This window comes from Hylaeus anthracinus, unplaced genomic scaffold, assembly GCF_026225885.1.
Source record: "Hylaeus anthracinus isolate JK02 unplaced genomic scaffold, UHH_iyHylAnth1.0_haploid 4, whole genome shotgun sequence".
Taxonomy (NCBI): domain Eukaryota; kingdom Metazoa; phylum Arthropoda; class Insecta; order Hymenoptera; family Colletidae; genus Hylaeus; species Hylaeus anthracinus.
In genome coordinates, this window is record NW_026535289.1 from 9,550,918 (window position 1) to 9,577,922 (window position 27,005).

At 44.9% G+C, this 27,005-nt stretch overlaps 1 protein-coding gene across 1 annotated transcript; it reads right to left on the reverse strand.

The window, feature by feature from the left end:
* Window positions 1-855: 855 nt before the first annotated feature.
* Window positions 856-20,386, reverse strand: LOC128894766 (mucin-2-like). The gene is made up of 4 exons (XM_054156748.1): window positions 16,008-20,386; window positions 10,382-11,578; window positions 9,407-9,901; window positions 856-9,215 (listed from the first exon to the last, which is right to left on the reverse strand). The coding sequence occupies exons 1-3, from the start codon at window positions 16,171-16,173 to the stop codon at window positions 9,459-9,461; spliced, it is 1,806 nt and encodes a 601-aa protein (XP_054012723.1). The 5' UTR covers window positions 16,174-20,386; the 3' UTR covers window positions 856-9,215; window positions 9,407-9,458.
* Between the last annotated feature and the right edge of the window lie 6,619 nt (window positions 20,387-27,005).

The window sequence follows — 27,005 nt, forward strand, 5'->3', positions numbered from 1 at the left end:
AATCGACATCGCGAATCACATTTCGATTCAAACGAAGCGGCCATGTTCTTTTCGACGTTATCTCGATCGATTTGTATTCTTTTTAAATTCATTAAACAACAGTTTATCATCAATGAGATTCGCGCATCGACAAAAATGTTGCTCCAACTCAAATTATGTTACATGATTTGATGAATCAAGTGCTTAAGAAACAAATAAATTAGTAGTTGTTCACGATTTGTAATATTTCAACGTTAGCTCGTAAATGAAGCGTACGTCATACGGAAAAAGTACTTCAAAAGTAGAACAATAATTTAGTTGCGTGAAATTAATGCAAAGTGATTTCCCTCGATCAATTGGTCGCAGAATCCTCGTCGATGCGTGATTTACAAAAAATAGAGAATTTTATCCCACGCGTAAGAAAAAGTTTATCGTCGATCGTCAGCCTTACACGTTTCTTTAATTTTTCGCCTAACCCTTTCCCGACTTTCGTCGCGATAAAATCATTGATCCCAAGACAGCGGTTTTTCTTCGTTTCCTTTTTTTGTGTTTTTTTTTCTCTTCTCCGAAATGGCGTGTCATCCCAGCGTTTCTACAAAACTATACGATTTATCGAGTAAATGTTTATATGTTCCGAAATTTTACCATTAAACTTAGTTCGCTAACTCACTAATCAAATATATCATACAATCACTAAATTATTGCTTTGTCGTACCTTGTATCACACTAATCTAAACCCTATTTTTTTTTTGTTACCTTACGATTTTTTCCCTTTTTCTCCGTGTTTTCTTTGTTCTTGCGATAGCCAGGTTTTGCTGATGATCATGCCTGCTTCTCTGCGAACTTTTTTTCGTGTCACGGATGCATTTGTTTCTCTTTTCTTTTTTTTTTTTTATACATTTGCTCGATCGTTCACGATGTGTTTCTGTGTGTTGTGTGTGCGTCTATGTGTGCATGGGAAACGACTCGATGACGTCACAAGTGCAGCACAGATTTCATATTTATCGACTCTGCCATGTGACTTGAGCGAAATCTAAATTATCGTACGGCGGTGAGCTTGGATCGCGCTCTAATTAATTTCGTAATTGAATTCATTAATGGATAACCTATTTCTTATCACCGCGCCTATAAGTTATCCGCTTAATTATGCAACGGATAATTCATTTTTCACGCCCTCTTCCGTCGCCGCGAATAATTTCGCTACAAGCTACGTATTTAGACAGCCTTGAGAGAATGGTGCACAGGTTCGATCGATAATAATTACAAAATTATGAACCTGTGTCGTGAGCAAAACAGCGTCTGTTTACCGTACCATGGTAATTTAAGAGAAAATGGCTGAAAATGTCTGAGTCGGTACATGACTTCAAAATCACTAAATTATCCATTGCAGACTGTTTTCTCAATTAAACAATTGTATGATTAAAATCTGCATTATTCTCGATTGATATCTTCTTTTCAACAATTTATTTATCCATTCACGAACGCAATATCTAACTTGCGTTATTGAAAAATTATATTTGACGTAGGAGGTGTCCAGTTTCGAAATTAATTAGAGGCGGTCGTTCTCCAAGGAAGTTTTGTGTTGTTGGAGCATTCGGCTAACATACACGTACATATACATATATAATATCTCGGGTGTCTGTCTAATAAGTTAATTAATTACATTTACGTGGACAATGTTTGTCACGTTTTCGTTGTTCTTTTTACCGTGTTCTCAAATATACAGTTAACATATTCGGACTTACACCTCTCCTCTACATACCCCTCATCACTTCCCTCACTTATATTCCTCACCCTTATTGACAATGAGTAATCACCGCGAGAGCGATAATTATTTTATTACATTACATATTTATCGCTGCATAATGGCGCCACACCTTGGGCGTAGTAACGTTTAAGTACTTTGGTCCTTTTTAGAGTCTTTTCTTTTTTTTTTTTTTTGTATATACTTAATTATGCGACGAGTCGAAATGGTAATCGGTCTCCCGCAATGGCTCGCGTGGTAAGGAAATTTCTTTTTACATTTTCTTTTCGCTATGTGTCTGTAGGTGTGTATGCATGTGTGCGTGTGTCTTTCTTTTTCTAAAGATAGTTTTACAGCTATGACATATCTTCCATCGAGGTTATGGTTAATCGTGCTCGTGTATCGGGGAGGGGTTGGTTTTATCTAACAGAAAAATTCTGTTAAGCGAGGGTTCGTGACGGTAACGAGTACGACGCGAATCCGAGCAATTAGCCAGCGATGCAAAAATGCGACATTGTCATGCGTTAATGGGCAATTACGACGATAGCGTAATTGTAATTATAAAGTTTGTCTTTAAGTACGGGATAGTTTACACTCAGATCACTTGCCGATAAATTGACAGGGGGTGACAGCTGAGATTGGTGGATAACCGCCACGTCAATGCAAAGTTCACGGTTATATTACGCGTTGGTGTAGTATACAGGGTGTTTATAAAGCATACAAGGGTTTTCCCCTTGTATTTTTCCAATTCACACGACATGTGTACTATTTAACTAAAATCAAATAGGACATTTGCTTACATGATTAGATAAGGTCAAACGAGACGTCTATTTATATGATTGACCAAGGACAAATGGGACATATTCGAGTTATCGATCAAAAAAATAAATAACGTCGCGTCTTCTAAGTTGATTCTTTTGTTATCTTACATACAGAGCGTTTCCAAGATAGTATTCTATACTGGCGCATTCATACCATCGAATAAAAAATTTCTTCTTCGCAGTTTTGTACACTTGTATTAAAAAATATATGTTGGAAGTTAAATACTAGAGGTTGGACCAGTAACTGTGAATATTGAGTCCATATATTGTTAGTTATTTGTAGTAAATTACGATATTAATTGCTATAATGCAACTTGTTCAAGCTAATATGATTATAAATTGTAACGACTGAGTAATTATAATAATCGATTCGTGATTATTAAGACATCGTTTTTTCGAGGTGGATGAACGGCCAGTGTATGTTGTGACGCCATTTTGGAAATGCTGTGCGCAATATTTCGAAAGAATCCACAACGTCGCGAGATTGATCGCCAACAATTTCCCTCGTTTCGTCATCGTACCCGTTGATTTCCCATTCGATTCGAAGTTTCGAGCACACAGCCAATAAGAACGGTCCTTCGTCGCGGACAAGAAGCTTTCCCCAGACCGAGAAACGTACGAGGCATGATCGTCCCGGGGCCTGGCTTTAAATCGTTTTCGCGTATCTAAAAAATAGTGCGTCGACTTGCCCATTTCATCGTTACATCGTTAATACTAATTTACCATTTTTTTTTTTGTGGTTTCTTTTCATTTTTTGCTTTCGCTCGAGTACACTACGGCGGATCTAATAATTAGTTTGTATTTACGGGTACTCAGTTCTGCGGCTTGCGATATATTACTTCCCTTCGTCGAATCGATTTCGCGCGTCGTTGTTGTTGCGCGCGCCCCCTTCTTCTGCGAATTCTTCGTCTTCCTCTTCGCGGAACGGGTGGCGCGTAGAAATCGTGTCGGCAAGCCCCGAAGCTGCGATATAATTTCGAGAATATTCTTCCGTTGCGAAACGTTCTTCGACGAAATGACGATCGGTCGTCGAGTCGATTCTTTCGTAAAATATGAATACACTATAGTAGTTTAATTCTGACCAAATTTCCACAAATGTAGATAATATTTTCAGGGGCTGTAGCTGTCCTTGGTCGCATTGATCGCTCCTTGTAGGCCCATCGGGCCTTATAGGACTGCTGACACTTTTATTAGCAGCGGGATGGGGATGATATAATAGAGCGATAAAAACAGAACATGTAGAAAAGAAAAGAAGTAAATGTGTTTTGTCAAGTAACAAAGCTTTACCAAACTATGGTGTTTGGTAAATGGTAAGGCAAATATTGTAAAAAAAAGTGAAACGAGCCCCAAGGTCTGAAAACTTGTTTCGACGAAGGTTCGTCACGACGACGAAGAACGTTTCGCCTGGTAAACGCTACAGTTATAGCTCCCCACTTTTTTGGTTTTATTATTGACTACCGTTACGAGGTTAACTCTAATTATAGATTCGATTGACTGTCGATAATTGTAATACAGTTATGAAGACGAGACTGGTAGCTGTGAATATCATTAAAGGTGCGACCAAATTGTAAAGAAGTATCCGACCTTCGCGGTGGTGGTCGGTCCCGATCATAGGGTCCGTTTCCATGTGTCACAAATCCATGATTATCAACATTGTGACGTAACCACGATTTTGAACCGACACAGAGCCATTTATGATTGAAATATGGCATTCGTGTAGCTTGCGTCAGGTGGAAACGGGCCTTTACGACATAGGCGTAAGCTCTACATGCGTCTTTCTTCCACATTGGGAACAGGACTCGAGGATTTACCATAAGCTTCGCTGTTTCTTGCCGCTTAGAATCGTAACGAACGCATAAAACGAGTACAGGGTAACGTTGTTCCCATTTCAACGGAGTTCAGTCAGAATCAGACTCGCTTAACAGACCCAATGAACAAAGAACGATTACGGCTAGGAACTCTACGTACGATCACAAATCATCTTATTGCTCGCGTAATTGTTCGGAAATTATGGGGAAATAATTGAATTTATTTACAGCTGAACGATCTCGTCGTAGAATTGAACGTGTAGCGTTAGGCAAGTCTATTTCTGACCTTTTATCGAGCTACCTACGAGTAGTTCAGAATTGACAAAAAAAAAAGACGATTACCGTAATATTTTTTTAAATCTTTGGTAGGTTCTGTACCACTCGTGCGTTGCTTACGTTTAAACGAACGAATAGAGACGCTTGAGAGAATAATCTTGGTAAACAATGGAGCGAGGAAACGGATAGACAATTTGATGTCGGTACGTTTTGTGCAATTTAAGGCAGGCTCCTGGTTTGTTTTCACGAAAAATCGACTGTTCGTTCTATATTAGCCTCTACAGCGCCCCTAATGCGCAAGGGAAATGCGCAGTTGTATAAAAAGAGACGAATCTTGTGCCAACTATATCAAAGGTAACTTTTGTACGGTCGTTATTTTTACTTCCAGTTTTCTTTTAAAAATTAGTCAAACTATAATCCTATTTATAGTTTAAACATTAGTATACCATGACGTCGAATTCAAACGACAAACCAGAGCGCTACCTTGAATCGCTAAAGCTCTTAAGGAGCGCGGCTCGCCGTTCCACGCCGCTGTCAACTACGTCAACTAATCGATTAAAAGTATTCACGTAAATTCATTCGCCCCCTCTCTTCTATATCGTACAATCGCTCAAAATGTCTCGTACCAAAATATCTCTACGTCATATAAAAACGCGTATCGCGCTAAAGCAAGAGAGCAACACGACGACGGAACAAAATACGATTACATCACCGACTATACACATGCCCTCCGCTAGGGGTGGGCAACCTAAGATAAAACGAAGCGTAGCTCGCTGACTAGAGCGTAAGTCTCTTTGGTTTCATACGCGAGTAATACAACATTCGATACTCGCTTGGCAGGCATCCCTTTCATCGCTTTCGCTCGACGCGACGGTGTCCGTTCGTTTCGTTTTCCGTTTCGACAGGATTCTCTAAATTAATATCACATTGGACAATTTGGTGTTTTTCGTAACGAGGCGTACTGGGTCGAACAAGTCGAAGCATTCTAAGTGGTTCGTACACTCGGCGCAACAAAGCCTGTTTACACTGAAACGATAGGCGCAGTCACATAATTTGAAATGAATTCACTTCATCGTTTTATGAAACGCGCCGTAGAAGCGTTCAGAATTCTGATTAGCAGAGCATGGCAACGTCAAATCGCATTCTACTAATCGGATTTCGCAACTCACCTAGAGTCATCGACGAAGAGAAGTGTTCAAGAATTCTGGACCGCCCATTACCCTCTGAATCGAGTGAAAAACTATACACATTTCTTGTATTTTCATGGGAGTATTATTAATGAGTTGGCGAGGTTTTTTCCGATGAAAATGAGTCCAAACTCGACCCCATTCGAGCAATTTTTGGCAAAACTCAAATCATTTTTTAATATTTCTATTACGTATAAAATTAAAGTCGTCCGAAGTAGGTCGTGTTTGGACTTATTTTCATCAGGAGATCCTCGTAAATCCATTGATAACATTTTCGCCCCTGAATAAACATAAACAATCTTTGGGGTGGAATATCGCTATACTCTGTATATTAAATAAATAACATAAATAAAACTAAACTATAATTACGTAGAATAAACGTTAACTCGAACAACTGTTCATAAATTAATATAATAACAAATTAATAAATATTTATAAATTCTTGAACACTTTATCTGAAACACCATTTCACGTGGACGTTCAGTCTCAACACGTCAAGCAAATCGACTAGCCATTAGGAAAAGTAAGCGCGACTACCCCGAAGCTTGATCTTATCTACTAAAATATAAATCCACCTTATCGATTAGCAGCGAATTAAAAACATAACTACGATCTACGACTAGCTTCACAATCGCCACGAATTAATCGCTCCCGGGCCAGCGCGGTGCGCTTCGAAAATTATTATCCGAAACGGAGAGCTCCCGACGCGACGGCAAAAAGAAATAAAGCGTCGATAAGTTTTATGCGCGAGCCCCAGTTGGTCGCGATCGCGTTCGCGCATTTAACAACGAGGAAATTACAGGAAGATGTTCTATAATTCAGGGGAGCAGAACGAACCGACGCTTTCGCCACCGAATGGTCATTCCGGCGTTCAACAGGTGGTCCAGTTTACGTGAAATGTTGATGAAAACCTTCGACGTGTGCCCCGTCGCATTGTGCGCCGCGAATGTCGATGAAACTTCAAAAAAAGAAAAGAAAAAAAAATAGAAAAAAGAGTGCTTAGGGAGCGTCGAGTCCTAATTCGATTTATTCGAGATACGTGTCTCTTAACCTCGATGTTCTATTTCTGATTGAATGTAAGCATGATGCATTCAAATATTATTAGCTTTGGTCGTATCATGAATTGTTAAATGTCGGGTTCCTAGTTTATACCTATATAAATGGTTTGTTGAGACGATATGGTGGTCCTTCGATATAAGGGTAATGTGATTAGGTTTACCGGCGTTGTTATATCGAAAAAAGGTAGTGATCTTAGTTTGTATTTTTGTTTGACCGTGTCAAGAGTATTGTTAATGGATTGCTGAGGTCTTTCCGATGAAAATCAGCCCAGACACGACCCACTTCGGACTAATTTCATTTTTACGTCACTCAAATCATGTTTGAAAAACTTTTTTACTTAAAATTAAAGATAGTTCGAACAAGGTCGTGTCTAGGCTTATTTTCATTAGGGAAACTTTGTCAATCTATTGCTGATACTTTTATGAAGATATACATTTTGATAGAAAAACATTGAAATTAAAATTTTCATTATTGAAGTCTCAACAAATGACCAATTTGCGTTTACACAGGCACAAGATAAAATAGAAGTTGTAATTAATATAGATAGACAATTGTAAGGTAGAATAGAAAACTTTATATGAAATTGTACCTTTCCTAAAATCGATACGTGGAAAGTAAGAAATCGTGTGCGATTTCCCGACGCTCCCAAGCGTTAAAAACGGAGCATCGTCGAAGATCAAAAGCTGCACATCGAAACCGTGTCGTGAGTGACAGAGCTTTCCTTCGTTCCTTCGATTTTCATTGTTTCGTTTCGTCTCACGAAGCTCTTTGACCCGACCTCCTTTCTCCTCGCTCGTTTCGCGTGAATTTTCTTCGAAATTAATTTTACTTGAAAATTGATGGTCCCTCGATAATATTGTATCGATTCACCGCTCACCCACGCCTTGATCGTGGCAACCCCCTCGAGTTCTACCGAACAGGAGCCTTAATTACGATCGATCAGGAACGAACCGTGTCGACTCGTTTCCCTCGAAGCTCCGCGAGTATCGATTTCGCGGCCGACATCGAGCCCAGAGGGATGAAAGGAATGCCATTTGTGTCGCGCTGGTCCGAACGATACCGATCGTTCGACACCTGAACCAGAGATGGGCAACGATTCGTTCAAATAACAGACAAGACGCGTGACGTTTTTGTTCACCATGAAATTGTAAAATTTTTATTTGAAAAGTAAGGGCTAAAAAGTTTTGTTTATCGTTTTACTCGTTGTGTTAATTCTATTTGTATCCAGACGAGAATTTTGCCCATCTCTTGGCCTGAACATGCTTTCTTCCACGATTTCAACATCCAACCGCGGTAGGGGATACATTGGCGTCGCGCGAGGCACCAAACGGAAGTTCGAACCGTGTCTGCGCGTTGGTTCGACGTCCACTGATCAACAGGGTGCTTTTATTACGAAGAGAAAAGTTCATGTAAACAGTAGACATATGTTTTTTAGAATTTTGGTTTCTTTAAAAGAGTTTAGCTGGAATTTTTAATGTTATATTTGAAGGAAAGTGTAACGAGTATACCAATTATCCATTTTCATTCTAGGCAAAAATATTATATTACTAATAGTCGCTGATGAGTATTAAAGATATTGAAGAAAAAAATAGTTTTTGAGATTTTTATGACTAAACAACACAAACTATCTGGCTAAGTACAGTACACAGTGCAGCCCATATTAAAGTGTTAGTTACAAACACGTTTCATCCAAAATCTTCTTCTTTCCTCGGTACTATGTATCAATGTATCCTTGAGAATATAATAATAATTCTGCCGAGGATGTAAACACAGCAGAATATTTTCTAAATTAATTAACGCGCAGTTCCCACTCTGCATATTAATTTAGCAACTAGAAAATAAAGATCAACGTTTACATAAACTTTTCTCATTATCCCGAGTTTCCCCATCCATGAGTTCCTAGATTCACTGGAAACACCCTGAACAACAAATCCTTCGCACACAAAAATTGTTCTCGCTTACCCAGATTTCGTGTTTGTCGCGATGACTCGCCCGATGACGTCAACGATGACGGCGAGGAAGTTACCTTATCCCCTTGGAGACTTTCCTTCCCTAGTTGTAGGTCCTCGATCGAAACCTCGACTCGATTCCCAAGAGTTTCTCGAAGAGAAAGTGGTAAAAGTGGGATGAACTCGCCGTCACCGTTGAGGCTATCGGATTCCAACCTGGGCCGTTTCGGACGTGAATTGATCCATTGTTGTCGACGTGAGATCAACGACACGTAAACGTTGATCTTCCATCGGTTTCCTCGACGACGGTGGCGAACTTCTGCAGCGTGAGGTCTCGTGCACCTTGGCGAAGAACCTTGGCCCGCCTTTGGTTCGCTTGGGGCCATCGCTCACTGGAAAAGAAAAGTTTAGATCAGGATTTAGATCATAGTCGTTCATCATAGTCTAAATCGTCACTACAGTCATCCCATCGTACATAGAATTTCTAAATTGAGCGTATCTCAAAAAGGCACAAAAATGAAACAATTCCGTCAATCTTGCTAATTATTCCGACAACAATAAGTTTCACCAACATATGATTTACCTGACGATGACCGACCGCGCGAACGACGCGCGTCCCACCGAGACCCGAAGCCTTATAGTATCGGGTCGACGTCGTTGCTGCTGCTGTCGTCGTTCTCCCTCTGGCAGGCGGACTCCAGGTGTTTGTTCAGGTATGACTTCAGGGCGAACGATTTGTGACACTTGTGGCACTCGTAGTTCTTGTCGGAGGAATGGGTCTGCATGTGAGCGCGTAGATTCGAGCGATCGGCGAACGCTTTGCCGCAGTGCGCGCAGCCGTACGGCTTCTCGCCCGTGTGGCTCCTCAGGTGACCTTGGAGCAACCAAGGTCGCGAGAACATCTTTCCGCACACGCCGCAGCTGTGCGTCAATTTGTGGGTGAGCACGTGCATCGCCAGGGCGGGCATGCTGACGTACGCCTTTCCGCAGTGGATGCACTTCTTCGCCGATTGGGAGTCGATGCTGCGGTGCGTTTGCTTATGTCTGGACAGGTTCGACGAGGTGGCGTATTGTTTACCTGAAATTGGGGAACACTTTGCGCGTGATTCAGCTCAGGACTAACTCTTATCCTTACATCTACTTTGGACTTAACTCGCATCTAATTGAGACCTATTGCAAAACTCTGTATATTTAAGTATGTATGTATATTGCCTTCTGTTTTGTTTTATTATTGTTGTAACTGTATTGCATTAATCTGTCATTTACTATAAGGACGTACAAATCAGAAACTCGTATTGTTTAACATTTTTGCCAGAAATCACTAAATTGTCTCAAGAAGCAAAGTCATCTGGAAACATGCTCGTACCCCGATCCAAACTAAGCCAGTTATCACTCCCAGAATAATCCCTACTATCCTAAAGCCTATATCTCAAAGGTCCCAAAAGGGCTCGCTAACCACGCGAACCAACCTCCCTAAAACATTCACCACAGCTAACCACCACCGCCATCCTCAATTATCCTGAATCTATCACATCGTACTCCATATCGAGGAACATACCGCACTCGCAGCAGACGTAACGTCCGATCTTGGACGTCTCAGGCGTCTCGACCGGTTCAGCTTCCGGAATCTTCTGGCTGTGTGTCGTCTTCTTGTTCTTGGACCTGCCATCGGCCACCAGTAGCGTGTCGTAGGTGTAACTCGCCGGTTTTGCCTCCGACTGCTCGATCACCGTCTGCACCTCCTTGTCCTTCTGGCTAGGCTGCGAGTTGGGGTTGTTGTTCTCGATGTCGCTGCTGCACTCGGATGTAGGCGGCGTCAGGGGTGGCGCCGCCTCGATGGCTTGGTGCTGGTGCAGCTGCTGATGGGGCGGCGGTTGAAGGGGCTGCTGGGCGACGATCGGTGTGCACGGGATGGACGGTGTGCTGTAGGTCAGGAGGATCTCCTGGACTGGCGAGAGTGGTATGAAAACGCTTCCCGTTTGCTGAACTATCGTCGCGCTAGGCTCGTAGATGATGCTGGCGGTGGAAGGTTGGTGAGGCTGGTGATGAGCGTAGACAGCTGAGCTCGCCAGGTCGATGGTGTTCACCTGGTAGATCGGTTGGTCCGGCTGGTAGACGGTCATTTCTTGGATGTCGGTCGCTGGGGCCTCTATGACGCTCTGTGGCCCGATGGCGACGCTCGGGGGCGGCAACGGGGGCAGGGACCTCGAGAGCTCCAGCAGGTCGTGGGCAGCTTCCGTTTCCGCGGCTGAACGATCCTTGAACATCGAGGACACGTGACTGGTGATCACGTTGCAGTTGGACGATCCTATCCTGGTGTCTGGCGTCGGATGGTTCGTCGAGGTGTTCGCGGTCTCCTCCAGGTGATACGGTGTGGCGGTGCTCGAGGGAGGCGACGGTTCCCCTGGTGGCGAGTGATGGATGATCGAGATGGTCGTTTGCTGGTCCACGGACGTTCTGGACGGCGACCTGGGAGTCGTGAAGAGTAACGTGGACGTGGTCGTTGTCGCGTTCTCGACGCCCGAGCCGATCGACTCGGTGGGCGGCGTGGTCGTTGATGTGGATCCCGTCGTGCAGACGATCACCGCCGTCGTCTCCATCCGCATTGCCGTTGGGAACTCCGTCGTCGCGTCGTTGGGCGTCCATGGGCTGGCGTCGACCTTGCTGGGCGCGGTGGTCCTCTCCTTCGACGCTTCCTGCTCGGATGCCCTCACCGCTGTCGCTGTCGTGTCCTGAGACTGCGTGCTCAGATATTCTGGGGAAGAGGAAGACTCGGTGTAGCGTGGGAGAGTTTTAATTAAATATTACTACGCTCTCATATGCCTATCAGTGTGGTGGGCACACACAAAAACGTCAATCACGTGTATCTTGGTTAAAAATAAAAATAAATTCAGATACATTCCATACCATTTGTGTTTAATTAAAAAACAAAGTTCAGAAGATCCTTTTCAGATAACCCTCTACATCCATCGATGCAATAGAAACATTTACCTCGACCTACAGCATTTTAAAAATGTCCAGGACCTATCCTAAAATAAAATACGTCGTACTCGACGCCAGAGCGTCACATCCCTCCCCCAATCCGTATTCACAGCCCCCGAGGGCTCATCTTCTTCTGCGTCACCAATACAAAATCCGCCCACGCATTCGTGCGACGACTCCATCTCGCGACACATCATTCCAAGTTACCCTCGACAAAGGTCCCACGAGCGAGGAACGTTTGCTCGAACAGGTCCGTTCGTCAGGTTCCCGAGAAGCCCAAGAAGACATTGTTAACCGTAACTCCACGGAAGAAGTAGCGCCATCGATCCCCCCGGTTCTCCTTTATGCGCAGCAATTAAACTTTCCGTGCATCGGGCAGGGGCGCTCTGCCTTCGATGGAAAACGAGAAGCCTCGGCGGTGAAATTTAATAAACCCACCTGGCTAGATGGGGGTGGAGAGGTAGGAGGAAGCTGAAGGAGGTTGAGGGGGTGGTACTGGAATTTCGTTTGTAATGGAAAAACTTTGACGGTGAAGTGGTGTGAGGAGAAGGAGGAGGAGGAGGAGGAGGGGGTTGGGTGTACGTCTGTTTCCGTTCAGGAGGTGGAGAAGAGGCGAACACAGAAACGAAGCGAGGAAATCGCTGGCGAAACGAAGAAAAGAGCATAGTCGTCTCTTCATCCACCCCCTTTCTTTCCTTTTTTCCTTCCCTTTCGTTCCTTTTTCCGTTCACGGTAATATTAACGGGACACCGTAGGAAGACGCGGCGTAACTCGATTTCTCGATTTGACTTTTTAATCGAGACTTAATGAGCAACGGAGGAAACCAGGGGACGGAGGCGGAGCGTCATTCCCGAGTCCTGTTGTAAGCGTGCCAAGCGCGGAGTGTCGAACCACGTCGTAGAAGCATGGCGAGCTGTGGAGGTGAGGGAGGAATGGGAGGGTTGGAAGGCACTGGGTGCAACGGGACGGGGGACGGGATTATGACGGCAAGTATGTTGGGAAACGAGGTCAAAGGGGATGAGTGGATGGCTAAGGAGAGTCTACGAGCGAGCGGATATAAAATCTCGCGATAACTCGGTTATGAAACTGCGCGTTTCGTTTCAACTGGGGCTGACTTCCGTGCAGGAGGACCGCTCGTCCTCGAATGGGAATCGTTTCGAGTCCTCTGTTGCTCTTCGACGTCGACCTCGTCAAAAGAGGGTGTGAAACTTTCCTCGATTAAGAACAAAACGGTCCTGTGCGATTTTATTCTTCGGATTTCGACGATTTATTCTGTGTTAGATGGCGTGAGGTGTTGATTTAGGAGCCATAGAACTTAATTCTGTGTCTCAACATTTATAGGGAAAAGGGAAGTCTCGACGTTAAGCAAAATAATTATTTATGGCTTCGATAAGAAAATTTCGTTATAACTCGGAATATGTTTCGATGAAGGTAACAAAGTATTTGTTAAATATGAATTTGATTAACGAATTTCCCAAATAAGTTAAACGGAGAAATGTTTTTCATTATAGATACAAATTCGTCATCTTTTACCAACTTTCCCGTACATTTACGATTATAATTTAAAGAAAAATATTTACTTATCGTTACTTTTGTTACTAATCTCCATTATGGTGGATCTAAATACATGATTTATATCTCAATGTGATGTGTACGTATTTTAAAAACTATTCGTTCTATAAGAACTAGGAATCCTACTTCTACATATGTATTTCACAGTGATGACCGAGGTGTGTATAGCGTTCGATTGGCAACGACGCAAGCGTGCGCAGGCATTGTAACGAGTCTCAAGAACGGTTGTTGCAGCTCCATTAACGTCTCCAGCAAGTTTCGCATGACACTTTCTCATTCACTCGATTATGAACACGAACCGTAAACCTAGCCTCGCGAAACGGGGCCAGGCGTCGTTGAAGTGGGAACTGGGAACGCGAACGACGATTCCAAGACAATTAATGCAGTTTTGCTACGAGGAGCAACACATTACCGGGAAATTGCACCCGGTGCCGCACGAAGCTGCCACCCACTACGAATAGCCACCTCGTTTAACATTTTTCTCTTTTTCGAACACCCCTTCTTCCTCCCAAGGGGTTGGGAATCAAACAGGTAAGAAGCTTGTCACGTCGGAATCTGATGGAAATACTTTCTTAGCATGGATTTTAATGGAGAAACAGATTGCAAGTTTGAAGTAGAAATGTTTATAATAGGCGTAAAAAAAGTCTTCAGGTAGTGATTTTATGAGTTCTGTCAAGGAATGATAGTTGTACTTCGTTTCACAGAATATTTTGACTGTAATTGTAACATTATTGTTGGAGTAACTGTTTAAACGATTTTATATAACAGTGTACTATTTAGAGAAATTGTCTATATAAATATGAGTATGTAGTTTGATAAGAATGTTTGTAGAAATGTACAAATTCTTCTTGCATACCACTGACAATAATATTGTAAAGCAGTTGTAGCAATAATTCCTCTAAAATAGAACTCATCAGTGCTTTGAAGAAGTATTTACAATCAAAGAGACCGACTGGAAAGAATTCCTACTGCACAGTCGAGAAATTCAACAAAAATTCCTTTAAAACAGAACTCGCCAGTACTCTTAAAAAGAATTCCTATTATGCATCCCAACCATTCGATAAGAATCCCACCTGAATTCACCGGAATCCATTTCATTACTATTCCCAAAAGAATTTCTATCGCCCAACCCAAATATTCAAAAAAAATTCCACGATACAAATTTATTTAACCCTGCCCACCTCATTAATTGCTCCACAGAGGTTCTGGTAAACATTTTGGGCATCGCGAAACGTACAGATATTCGACAAACGCGTCTCAATTTTCGTCGTGGCGCTTTCACATGCAGAAATTTTTCTTCCCCTGCGACGAAACACTCGGCTGTGTGCCGCACCAACCCGAGACGCACGATATATGACTAGAGAGTGAATCAATACCGCGGGCCTTTGGAACAAACAGCAACATTCACATTAATTGGACGTAATAGCAGCAGCCAAAATATTGATTACCATTCTCCTTTCCTCGTTTTCTATGACGGATGAACCGGCACGTTCACGTCGACCCGATTTTGTTTTGAATTTTTCTTGCACGGGAAATTCCTCTGACCATTTCCTATTGAATAATTTCCTATTGAATAATGCAGGGAATAATGGAGGGAAGGGAGAGGTATGGAAATTTTTCTATTCAGAATTTGTATTATAATTTGGTATGGAGATGGAGAAAATTGTCGTTTGGATACAAATGGATTTTGACTATGAAGAAGATATAGAAGTTTTTAGAGTTTAGGTTTAAAATTCAAGTTCAAAATTCATTATTTCAATGTGTTATGTATAGACTGTGGATGTTTACGCGTTTATGGCAAGTGAAAATTTGTGAAATGTATGAAATATCAACAATAAAATACATGTTGGACCGATCAGAAGATAACACATACTTTTATTTAAATCTCAATTCTATATCTGAATCTGTAAAAATATGAATGTGCATAAACATTTCCCGTCTAGTTAATATGGGCAGATGTTAAGCAACAAGTGAAGTTCGTTATTTAGCTACAACATTTTTTGTCTGTTTTCTTTCTGAGGAGAAGTCTTCCCGTAGTTGAATATTTAGAATTCTTTTTCTGTGTGTCTTGTTACAAATAATAAGTTTCTCATCAGACTTGTATTATAATGTAAACGAACACTAATGACGTTTGGCGGTAAATAAATAATCGACACGTGTACCAACAGTTTCGTGAGTTAATTATTTCCTCACCAGTGTGTCAGTATGTAAATCAATGCTTCTTGTGTCAATAAATATTGAATAATAAATGGGATATGCTTTGAATAACAATAGTGGAAGTACTCTCTTTAACGCTAAAAATGTAAACCATGTCCTATAAGTGGCACAGTACTGTAATCTAAACTCAAGCCCTTTTTATCAACAGGTATTTCCATGCCATACAATTTACCCATCAAAACGTCATTTACAGACCGGACCAAAGTTGGCCACTACATCTTCGTTCCTAACAGCAACACCAAAGCTTCTCGTCTTTGACAGAATCCCCTCTCCCCTCTCTAACTCCAACCAACCACCCCCAAAACCAGACGTCCTTTTCCCACCCCCGTAGCAAGTGTGCCCGGTTCAATTATCGTTTCAAGGGTCACAAGTCGAACTCATAACAAGCGAGGGGTAGGGGCTAATAGTCGTACCTTGAGCAACAGGGGGTGCGACGCTCCCTTCTATGGGCGAGACCGGGATCTGCATGGTGGTCGGCGATGGCGTGCTCCTGCCGCGTCCCCAGTTCTCGAATCCTCTGGCAACGCTGCTTATGTACTTGTTGCACGGGGCCTTCTTCACCATGTAGCACCGCGGCATCTTGGCTGTCTCAGTTTTCGCGCTGTCTCGAAGCTTGAATAGAAATACGGAGAGCCCCCGTTCAGTGTCCCGAAGCGGGGATCCACAGGGCTCCTCTTCGAAGGTGTCTACGAAACACCGTGTGGCGCATCAGTCTTTCCCAGCCACTACGGCGCTACTCGTGAATTATTTATCGTCTCTGTCTCTCGATTCACGAGATCTTATCAGAGTAGAACCCCCAGAAAAGCTTTTGCGTTTAGAGGACACCGGGTAGATCCTTCGACAGCTTCGCCAGCGATCGTCCTTTGTCACCCGATCGTTCGATCACGTGACAGATCGAGCAAAATGTCATTATGGCGGATCCTCGAAGAGGCCATATCAGCTTTGGCGACTCTTATCAACGCTTTAACAGATGAGATCGGTGTTCCTCGCGGACCTGGCGGACATTCTCGTTCTTCCGGGTGAGAAGGTGAAAATCCCTTCTGGTGTCCTCAACTCGAGTCAGACGTTCCCTGCTTGGTCCTGTCGCGCCCTTCGAGTATTACCTCTGAAATCTGTGACTCTCAGAGATCCACGTATAACAAATCCTTCGTAACGCGAGAACTTAAAATGTCTCGCTGGTGGGATCGGTGGAAAACGATCCTCTCGGGCTCCGATCGGAAGTTACCGCGACGTTTTCGCGTTTCTTTGGTGTTTTAATTCTAGATGTCGTTGCACGATCGTTTTAGAGGGGATGCCCCGTCCAACTATGCTTCCTCGCGTACTCGCGTGTACACGGAGAGACACGGATCCGCGTTCTGTGTGTATGTACAGCTAGCGTGTGTATATATAGACGCGTGTATACGTTTCCTATTAAAATATCTTTCGGCGAAGCGAGTGGTTCAGCTTCGAGGTCCGAAAAATTAGTGGCTCGAAGCGAACGAGAACCGTTCTGGCTCCCAAGGGTGTGAGAGATTGTTCTGCCACGCGAAACGTGCCTGGCTTGCCCCTAGTTCTCTCTATTTTACTTTGTTTTCCTTAAAACATTTTTTTTCGCTTTATTTCATAAATTTTCGTTTTCGTCGCTTTACCTTGTTTGTAATATTGCTTTCGTTGTATTCACGGGTGGAAGATTACGCCGTAACGACGCTTACGCGTGCACGCCGTGCGCGCGGGATACACTTGACTGGCTCATGTAAGCTCGCCGCCCGAGCCACTCTGGCGTACGCGTGTTTCTTTAACCATCTACTTCAGCCCTGTTTCCCGTTTACGATCAGTCGTTCGACATTTCAATCCTCTTCTTCATTCGAACGTTCACTCCTGGCAATCCCTATCTATTCCTCTCTCTCATCGCACCGCTCGCGGTGTCCGTACACAACTTCCACAGGAACACTTCACAACTTCGCGGCGATCCGCGCGATCGTCATCCTCGTCGGGTCTCCAGGTGCACGTACACACGACGGGGTATTGCGGTAAATCTCTGTCGCAGGTTAAGTCTCGTTTCTCTCATCAGCGTTGAGCGTCTATTCGGACGCAGCGTCCCGATCCGTCAGCGACGCCTTCGTCCGTTGCTCTGGTGGTCGGGCGTGTCTGTTTTCGCGAGTGTGCCCTCATCGCGACGATTCCAGATCGACCAGGCGTTTAGCTCGTCGAACTCAAGCGGGGGACACCGGCTGGACACTTGTTGAAGCCCAGGTACGAAGATTAATCGCGAGCCCTCCGGTTCCTCGAAGCCACGCGTCCTCGTCGTTCGCGGATCGACCAATGGCCAAGGTAGAGCTTCGTCTCAAAGCCGTGGCACGGGATTGCGATGGTAGAACTGCCAATGTTTACGGGCATTGCGTTTCATCGAGCCAACGGGTCGCACCGCCACGCTGAGATCGCGGCCAGGTAACCGCCGTGCCTGGCTACGGCCACGACGGCCGCAGGGTCGTTGATCCCGCTACGATGGCTGGTGGTTCCCCTTCGTCCTTCCTCGTTCCTTTTCGAAAACGGCCGTCTGTCGTTGGCGGTGGGCGGGTGTGCCTTTTGCAGGGACGAGCAACAAGTTGGACAACAGGTCCGCGATGTTTGTGTATCCGTACGTGTGCGCTGTCGCCTTACGCGCGCAGTCGATAACTCCCTCCGGGTAAGTCGACGACCCCCCTCCTCCTCCTGACGTATTTCACCAGCCAGCTTCGCCGCCCGCTTGTTCGCCCTTTTTCGGCTACCGTGGCGAGAGCAGTGGCAGGACCGCGCGAGAGGCTACAACTCTGCCCTCGTGCGGCTGTTCCTCGGGTTCCGTGAGCCTCCGAGAGGAACCGTCAGACTATCAGTCGATCCTCTTCCCTGCGGGCCGCCCGGACTCGGTCGCAGCTCCTTGGTTTCTCTGTCCTCTCCTTGTTGTCTTGGTGCGATTATCCCCCGCAAAATTCGGAGCGCGGGGATCGTTTCCCCCAGGAACGATGCGCGAACGGCGAGCGGACGTCGAACGAAGCTCTCACGCGACACCGACGCGCACCAAGCGTAACCACGACGACGGCTGCTAACCACCGCGTTTCACCGACTATTCGCCACGACGTGGACGACGTGCACCGTTCCAGGACGCGTAGCGGTTGGTTCCACAGCCCATCCAACGGGCTGGACGCGAGGCGTCTACGCGGACGAAGATCGAAGATGAAGATGTACCACCTGTGGGCGCAGAAGCAACAATTGTCCGCCGTGTATCGCGGTGGAGGGTAGCCCGACTACATGGCTCGTACCGGGTGTGGCTGGGGTGCAACTGCCAATGCAGCGTCGTCGGCCAGCGTCGCCCAGCGTCCTGGGCGCCTGCGTCCTTTCCTCCCTCGCTTCGTGCAGCTCCTTCCCGTCACCCCTCGCGGCTTACTGCGCGGCGTACCGCCGCCTCTCTTCTACCCCTCGCACACACCCGTTCCCTTCTCTCTCGTCCCAGTGTCCACAGGTTCTCCTCCTCCTCATCCGCGCCACCCCCGGCTCCGTCCTTCGTCCCTCGCGTTTCTCCGTTTCGCTTTTGCTCCGTCCCGGCTCCCTTTTCCCGTATCGAGGGGTTGAAACGAGCCAGAGGAACGAGGAAGCCGAGCAAGAGGGTGGCGGTGAATCGGCAGGGGAAACCCCTCGCCGCGACGCCGATGTGGCTCTTGCCCATCGATTTTGTACGAGTTCGGGGCCGGAGCAACACCTGTTACCGCGCCGGATGGAAAGGAGTCGGAGAGCACAGAGGGGCGGCGAAGGGAGGGATTGCGACGGGGGACTCGTGAGCCACGAGCGACTATAATCCTTTTCAAGAATTTCGGCCGATAGAGGCTAGCGGGGGAGTGAACTCTGCCGTTGGTCGACCATGTCCCGACTCGTGGTTCTCGATGTTTATTTTTTGGGATTCCCCTTTCGTTCGAGATAGATATTCTCTTGGGTCGAGGGATGCGTCGGAGAGCTGATTGATAGTTCATTTAGCGCTAGGTGGATCAGCCTATACCTGAGCCTACGCGAATCTTGCGAAGCTTCTCGAGAAAAAGGGAAAACCATCGTCGAAGCGAGTGGACGTCATCGACGAGGGGGATGGTAGTGGTTGGAGTCTTATCCGAGGCCAACGTTGTCCGTGTTGCCTATGTAGCCGGAGCCCACGAAGGAGGTGAGTGTGGGGTGGTGTCCCTGACCGGCCAAAATTCTTGAAAGGGATTATAGTAGAACAGGGGTGGACGGAGAAAGATGTACTAGGGTGGTTGAGAGGCTTCTGGCGAGACAGAGAGGCAAACACTCGCCCCCGAGAGAGGAGAAACGAACGGAGGGTGACTGCGCGGCCGAAAGAGACAGGCTTACGTCGATCGAGTGGGAGGACGCGGGACAAGGTGGATTAAACGGAGATAGAGCGTCGAGGGTGAGCGGCGGACGACGGTGGCGAAGCAGGATGAACGAAACGGAGGTGAGAACGCGCGAGGGAACGAGAAGGGGAACGCAGAAGAGGACGAATGAAGAGAGAGAGAAAGGCGACGTCGGCAGCGAGCAAATAGCGACGTCGAGGAAACGCCGACGCCAATCGATAGCGCCGACCCCGGCGTCGTGCCGCGTTCGCTGGCAGGGTTCTGCGATAGCGCATCGCTCATGTTACCTTTTCTCTCCCTGTGCTCGCGCTATCCCTCTCTCTGAAGCGTTTCTGTTGCGAGTCTTCTATCACTCTCTCGGTCCATCTCTTTGCCTCCTGAGTCTAGGGATCGCTATACCGATAAACGTCGCAAATTCCTTTAAAACTTGTATCGCTAATTAGGGATAACTGCGAAAGGTGAAACATTTTTTTCAAATTCTTTTCTTCTGGTAATTCGATGTCTTTAGTTGCGGGGGGGGGGGGGGGAGTATTGAATATTAAAGAGGAAGATTAGTACAATTTTAATTCCGTTTTATATTTCTCATTGCTTTGAGGTGCCTTGAATTGTAAGTGGCAGCAAGAGATGGTTAGAAAGTGTCCTATGTACAGGTGTATGTCTATGTTGACCTCCTTTGGTTTAGATCTGAAGAGTGGTTGGTCAGAGAATGATTAAATTTGGTATAATGATGCATACACATAGCCCGTTGATGCTATTAAATTTTTGAGAAATTCTGTTTGCATGAATGCATCTTCACTGTTCGTGAGCGAGAAGAATGAATCTGGCCACGGTTTTAAAATTGAGAACTCGAAGACCATTTTATCTCGTTATAATGTCTGAGAGGGATAATGCGACAAGATGGTTCTCCAGTTACAATTTGAAGAGAGATGTATTCTTCTCGCGCGCTAACAGTACATATCTACGTGTACGTATATACGCATTGTTCCTTTGATATCTCTGGATGAGATGGTCAGAAAATTATGAAATTTAGTATAGTGTCTTCGATACATTAATACCATTAAATTTTCGAACAAATTCTGTATGCATGAATGTATGTATGCTAGTCTGATTTACTTTATATTTAAGAAGCATCGATGGCATTATATTCTTGAAGAATCGAGGGGATAAAGAAACGTCGACACAGAAAGCGTCACATTTTGTTTTCGAATGCGGAGTTACGCCGAGAGGGGAAGCGAGATGCTGGAAAAGTTTAGCCAGCGTTTTTATAGGCAATATGAACAACTCTCCGCAACAAAATTAAACTCGCGTGAAAAATGGCGAACTTCAAAGTTCCGTAATTTTATGAAAGCTAGCCGCAGAATGATGTAAAAAAAAGCATTCTGAAACTTGAAGACTCATTTTCCAAATCCTATCAACGACCGTCCTGACCACGAAGAATAAAAAACCTATCAGCCTAAAGTATCCCGTTTTTCATTCTCTTCTTAGTACAAGCTCTCCAATATTATTTTCTATTCGTTTTTAACACATACGCTCAGTGTTCAATTTTCATCTTTTCTAGTTAATGAACCTGGATTGTATAATATATTTATCATGTCTCCACCGATGCACACTTTTGTATATCTCATATAAATAATCTTCTATTTCTATTTTTATCCGGATAAGAGCACAGGTCATCTCTGCTCCGTTTCGTCCATCCTTGGTCACGTGTTCGCACGGGAGCGAGAAGAATCTACGCTCTACCGACCCTCCACCCCCTGGCGATGGTTTGTATGCGCACCTTATAATCTCGACAGTTATTCTCTGACGGCTAACCGCCTCGTATTGTCTGCGTCGTTCGCCTTTTTCTTCTCCCCTCTTCACCACTTTTCTTCATCGTTCGTCCTCGGCGGGGGAGGATAACCGTGAAGGGGGGTGCAATTTCTTATCGTCGAAGCCCGTTTGGAAATCTTCAGGAGCTTTACGACGGTGGATCTTTCTCGAGGTGCTTCTTTCTCGGGGCTAAAAATTTGTCGTCGTGAGAAAATTGGCTCGACGTACGTGGCGCTTCAAATCCCTCCGAGTTTCGCGCGGGATCCGTTTGAAAAATTCTCCGCGACAAATCCCACCGACACACCTTGCTACGGACCTGATTAGAATGAATGTTTTCCATTCGTGAAACCTCAGGTGAAAGCTGTTCTCGCGAGATGGAACTGGTGGACTCTAAAGATATTTTTCTGAGCAACCTCAACAATTTTTTTTTGAGGAGTGGGGACTCAAAAAATTGTCGATTAGAGATTCCAGGTGCTTTTTATGTGATTTAGGATTTCATATAATAAATAAATATATATTGATCCCTTCTAAGCCAAAAACTATCATAATAACCAAAATAATGCTACGAAAAAGTAAAACCACCACAATAGAAACGATATATACATAATAACATTATTGTGAAAAGTAAAATTCCTATTTCCGTTGAAGCATTTTTCCGGGAACAGGGTTGAAAACATATCTGCAAAATGCTTTCCTAACGAGTTATAGTTTCGGAAAGTTGCGCACCAAGGGGAAGTAGTTCGAAGTGGTCTTCTTGCAGGTTCTCTGGATCTCAACTTCCCGGATGTTTTCGTTTGGGGACATCTCCGCGAGCTTGTTTATGGAAGGCCACTTGCCGCTGTATAAGATCTTTGCGCAGATGGTGCTCGTGCGATTCAAAACACTCCAGATATTTTCTGACAATTACGTGCACCGCGAGGCGGTTCAAGTTTTATTTATGGTGACACCAACATAGTCAATAAAATAAATGAATAAATTGAGAGTGTATATATTCTCATCAATCTTTGGTCATGCCATCGTTCTCTTTCTCATTTTCAAGTTGCTTGTCGCTCACCATGATTGTATCATTGTTTCAATCTCTCATCGTGTCATCGTGTCACCCTACGATCACGTCATACCTTTCATCGTGTTATTCTGTCACCATTTCATCGCATCACCTTGTCATCGTGCCACCCTGTCATCGTGCCACACTATCATCATATCGTACCTTTTATCGCGTCACCAATGTGCCATTCCTCCTCAACCTACCCTCAACATCCCACCACATTCCCAAACCTCAACAATCATCCACCACAATTGTTCACCTACAGTCCACCCCTTCCTCAGTCCTAAACAGCGACATCTGACGTCGCGTGACTCCACCGAGAGCAACCTTGAGCGGCCATTACATTTTGATCCTCCCTAGCACCTCGGACAACCGGCTGGCGAGTGTCTCCGTCCGAAAGAACCCTTACGGTTCGATCGTGTTAGACGGCCGGGTAATTGGGGGATACATTCTATTTTGCGATCTCCTCGGTAACTCCCACTTCGCGTCCGTTCGCTCGTTCTCGCCCGGTCGTACGGTAATTGCGCATATTCACCGGTTGCTCGGCAACCTCGGACGCACGGCGCCGGGCATCCCGGGAGCGAAATGACGCGAGCTGGCTCAAGCTACGCAGCCACGCTGCTCTCCAAGGCCGAGGACCTAATTAAACAGGACGAATCCGAACTGGACAGTCGAGCCTCCGAGTCGCAGCTCCGTGGAAAACGGGCGAAGCGTGACGACGCCAACCTAGGGAACCCTGTCATTGTTTTTCAGCCATGTCCTCTCCCTTGTTAGACAGTCTAAACGAGGTCAGAACATGGATTCGAATCGATTGTCAAGGAGATCTAAGAAGGAAGTATTGGTTGTACATAGTGGTCTCGACGTGTAGTCAGATCTCTGGCGTGAGACTTGTTTTGGAATCCTAGATGGGGGTACCTTGATGTAGGACTCAAGTAAAGCTTCAAAGGCTCAGATTCCTTAGCTTTGAGTTTCAAAGGCTCAGCGCCCTCAGCATCGAATCTCAAAAGCTCAGTGTTCTTAGCTTCGAGTCTCAAAGGAGCAGTGCCCTCAGCATCGAATCTCAAAGGCTCAGTGTTGTTAGCTTCGACTCAAAGGCTCAGTGTCCTCAGCATCGAATCTCGAAAGCTCAGTGTTCTTAGCTTCGAGTTTCAAAGGCTCAGAGTCGATGCTCAGTATTCTCAGCATCGAATCTCAAAGGCTCAGAGTCCTTAGCTTCGAGTTTCATAGGCTCAGTGTTCTCACCATTGAGTTTCAAAGACTCAGTGTTGTCAGTATTGAGTCCCAAAAGTTCAGTGCTAGTATCGAGTCCCACTAGCCCGATATCATCAGTATCGAATACCGCAAGCCCAATGACATCAGTATCGAATACTATGAGGTCGAGAAAAATCAGTATCAAGTCCCAATCTCCGATTATTGACCCAGTTCAATTTTTCATATATCTTTGGTTAGAGATGATTCTCAGATTCCTATCTGCGAGATATTTGGGATGGAATCAAGGGAGTTCGAGTCGCAATTCGAAACGCGTCAAGAACGTCAGAACACGTTCGACAGCCAACGAAGCGACTATAGAGTGGCACGACATAGATAGTATGCGAAAGTGGTTTCCACACTATCTATGTACTACTTGAAGGTGATGTAATTGGAAAATGAACCGTTCGCAAACTTTTGCTTGCGTTACAATTCCTTCGTCAAGTCTGATAGGATCCGCTGATGAGACTCGTGTAAACAATGGAGGAACGTCCTCTATGGTAATCCTTAGGAAGTTTAGGAATAATGTGCTCCATGATGGAGATCGTACGCGCAGGTTTGTCGAGGATTAGCGGGGCTCCTCTATTATACACAGCAGATGATGGAGGTGCTCCGAGTATTACTTGATATAATAGTCTATTGTCCTACGGTGCAATGCAAAACGGAGGCCCTTCGAGTGTTATTCGATGCAATAGTTTACTATTAATTGTCTGCTATTATTCGACGCAACAGTTAATGGAGATACTCCAAGTGATGTTTGATACAGTAGTGTACCATCTCATAAGTGCAGCTAAGATGTAGGTACTCTAAATGATACAGTAGTGTATTAATTCATAATGCAATCAAAGATTCTGGTACTCCAAGTGGTACTTGCTACTGTTGATAGTATAGAAGTATAAAAGTACTCTAACTAATACTTGATACAACAATGTCATATATTACAATGCAATCAAAGCTGCAGGTATTCTAACTGGTACTTGATAACACAACCAATTGTTATATTGTTCTCCGATATAATAGTCCACCATCATTGCAACTACTAACCTCACATCAACTACAGTTTCAGAACAATCCTCCTCGTCTACCCTCTCAACCTCAAAATTGCACGTCACCATACCCCTAGGGACAATTCACCTCTCCACGTTCAGTTCCCTGATAATCATCGTCCGCAGACTCGTGACAAGTACGAGCCAGCTACGTTAAGAGGGTATTCCCCAACGAATAGGTCAGTTTGGCTTTCCAACCAGTCCTGTGATCCTCTCCTATGGTCCCCGGCTCGACGATACTAAAATTGTTGATCGATTAAGGCTACCCGACTGATTCCACCGGCTTACCAGCTGATCACGGGGAGAAGCGAAGCCGTAGGTCTTCATAAATCAAAGGATTACTCGGGGATTACCCGATAGCGAAACACGCGCCGGCAGAAGGAGCCACGGATCCCGTGTTGCTCGTTGAACCAAGAGTTCTCGGAGTGGATTGGTTGAATCTTGTTCGCATCTCCAGCTACCACGAGACGGTTGGTTCGCGACACGTCCGCGAACAGTGATCCGACGAAATTGCTTACGTAAGTAGAGAAACGGCCAATAATTCTCCGGCGTTTTAGAAGCGCGCAATATGCAGTCGAGTTACCGTGGAGACAGACTCCTTGGGAATCGGTGCACGTTCCCGCGCACCTCTACGTGGATACCGGGTCTCTTCTACGTGATTTAATCTACATAGTAAAAATGCGACAGATAAGGGAGGAAGGGGAAAACTAACGTATAAATAAGGTGATATCCGTGGGAACCTCGCTTTACGTAGTTTCGATTTACATAGCTTTGCTTTGACTTGTGTTGTCTCACGTAGTGCTTTAGATAGTTTTGCTTTATGTAGTCACGGTTTACTACTACGTACATCAAGGGTTGCCAGTATTAAATAACGAGAAAAATTGGATGAAAAGAACGCGGAATCGATTCGAGTCGTCTCTCGGATATAAAATACCTCCCAATGGGTCCCCATTTATAGATTAATGCCAGGATTTATGTTCGAACAGGTACCAAGAGATGCATCGTACGAATCCCAAGTAGAGTAAGTATGATCATAGCCAGACACGCCAACGAAACTTCTCGGAGTAAGTAAATTCCATCCGAAGCTCAAAGCTGGTCTGCGCAATAGTTACCTAACAACATCATAACATTGCAACAAAGTATGGTTGGTTTAAGAAAAGAATTCTTCAAGTACAAAACAATAGAAATGAAAATCTACACGTACCTTAATATATCAATAATATTTGTAAATCTTTTCCTGACAACCTTGTATCACCCAAGTTTATGCGAATTCATATTTTTACAAATGAGAAAAGATTAATCGAGACCTCATTTGCCATGAATGCATAAACATCCGCAGTCTGGTAATCACTTTTAAGAAGACCTGAAAAATACTAATAAAATACGACGAAGTCAGGGAAGCAAGGAAGGTGCAACTTTCCCGGATCGCGAGTATTATCTTAAACGTTCCCAACCCTAAGGCGATATGGATCTCATCCCCTTTCATGGTCTCCGGCACTTGTCGGTCATCCCTTCGACGAGACTTTTTTCAACGAGTTCGCGTTCGATCGTTGCTCGTCCTCTTTAATCCGCCATGTCGGTGGGACGCCCGCTGATTTCACTTGTGTTACGTCTTGGGTCGCTTATTATCGATAAATTATCAGCCATATAATTTTTTTATTCGCGTCACTCCTCGAAAATATCGCAACTGAGACGGTGTACTGAAATTAGTAGTGTATTTACAGGCAGTGTATTTACACAGAGAGAAATCGGAAGCGATATATGAACGAACGAATCAACGGAATCGCTTGGCGAATTCACGAGACGTCCTCGTGATTCACAGGAGCACCGAGTATAATGCAATAATATCGCGGGACCTGGGAACGCCCGTGCGCCATTCGGATCCCGCAGGATACCACGGGACGACGT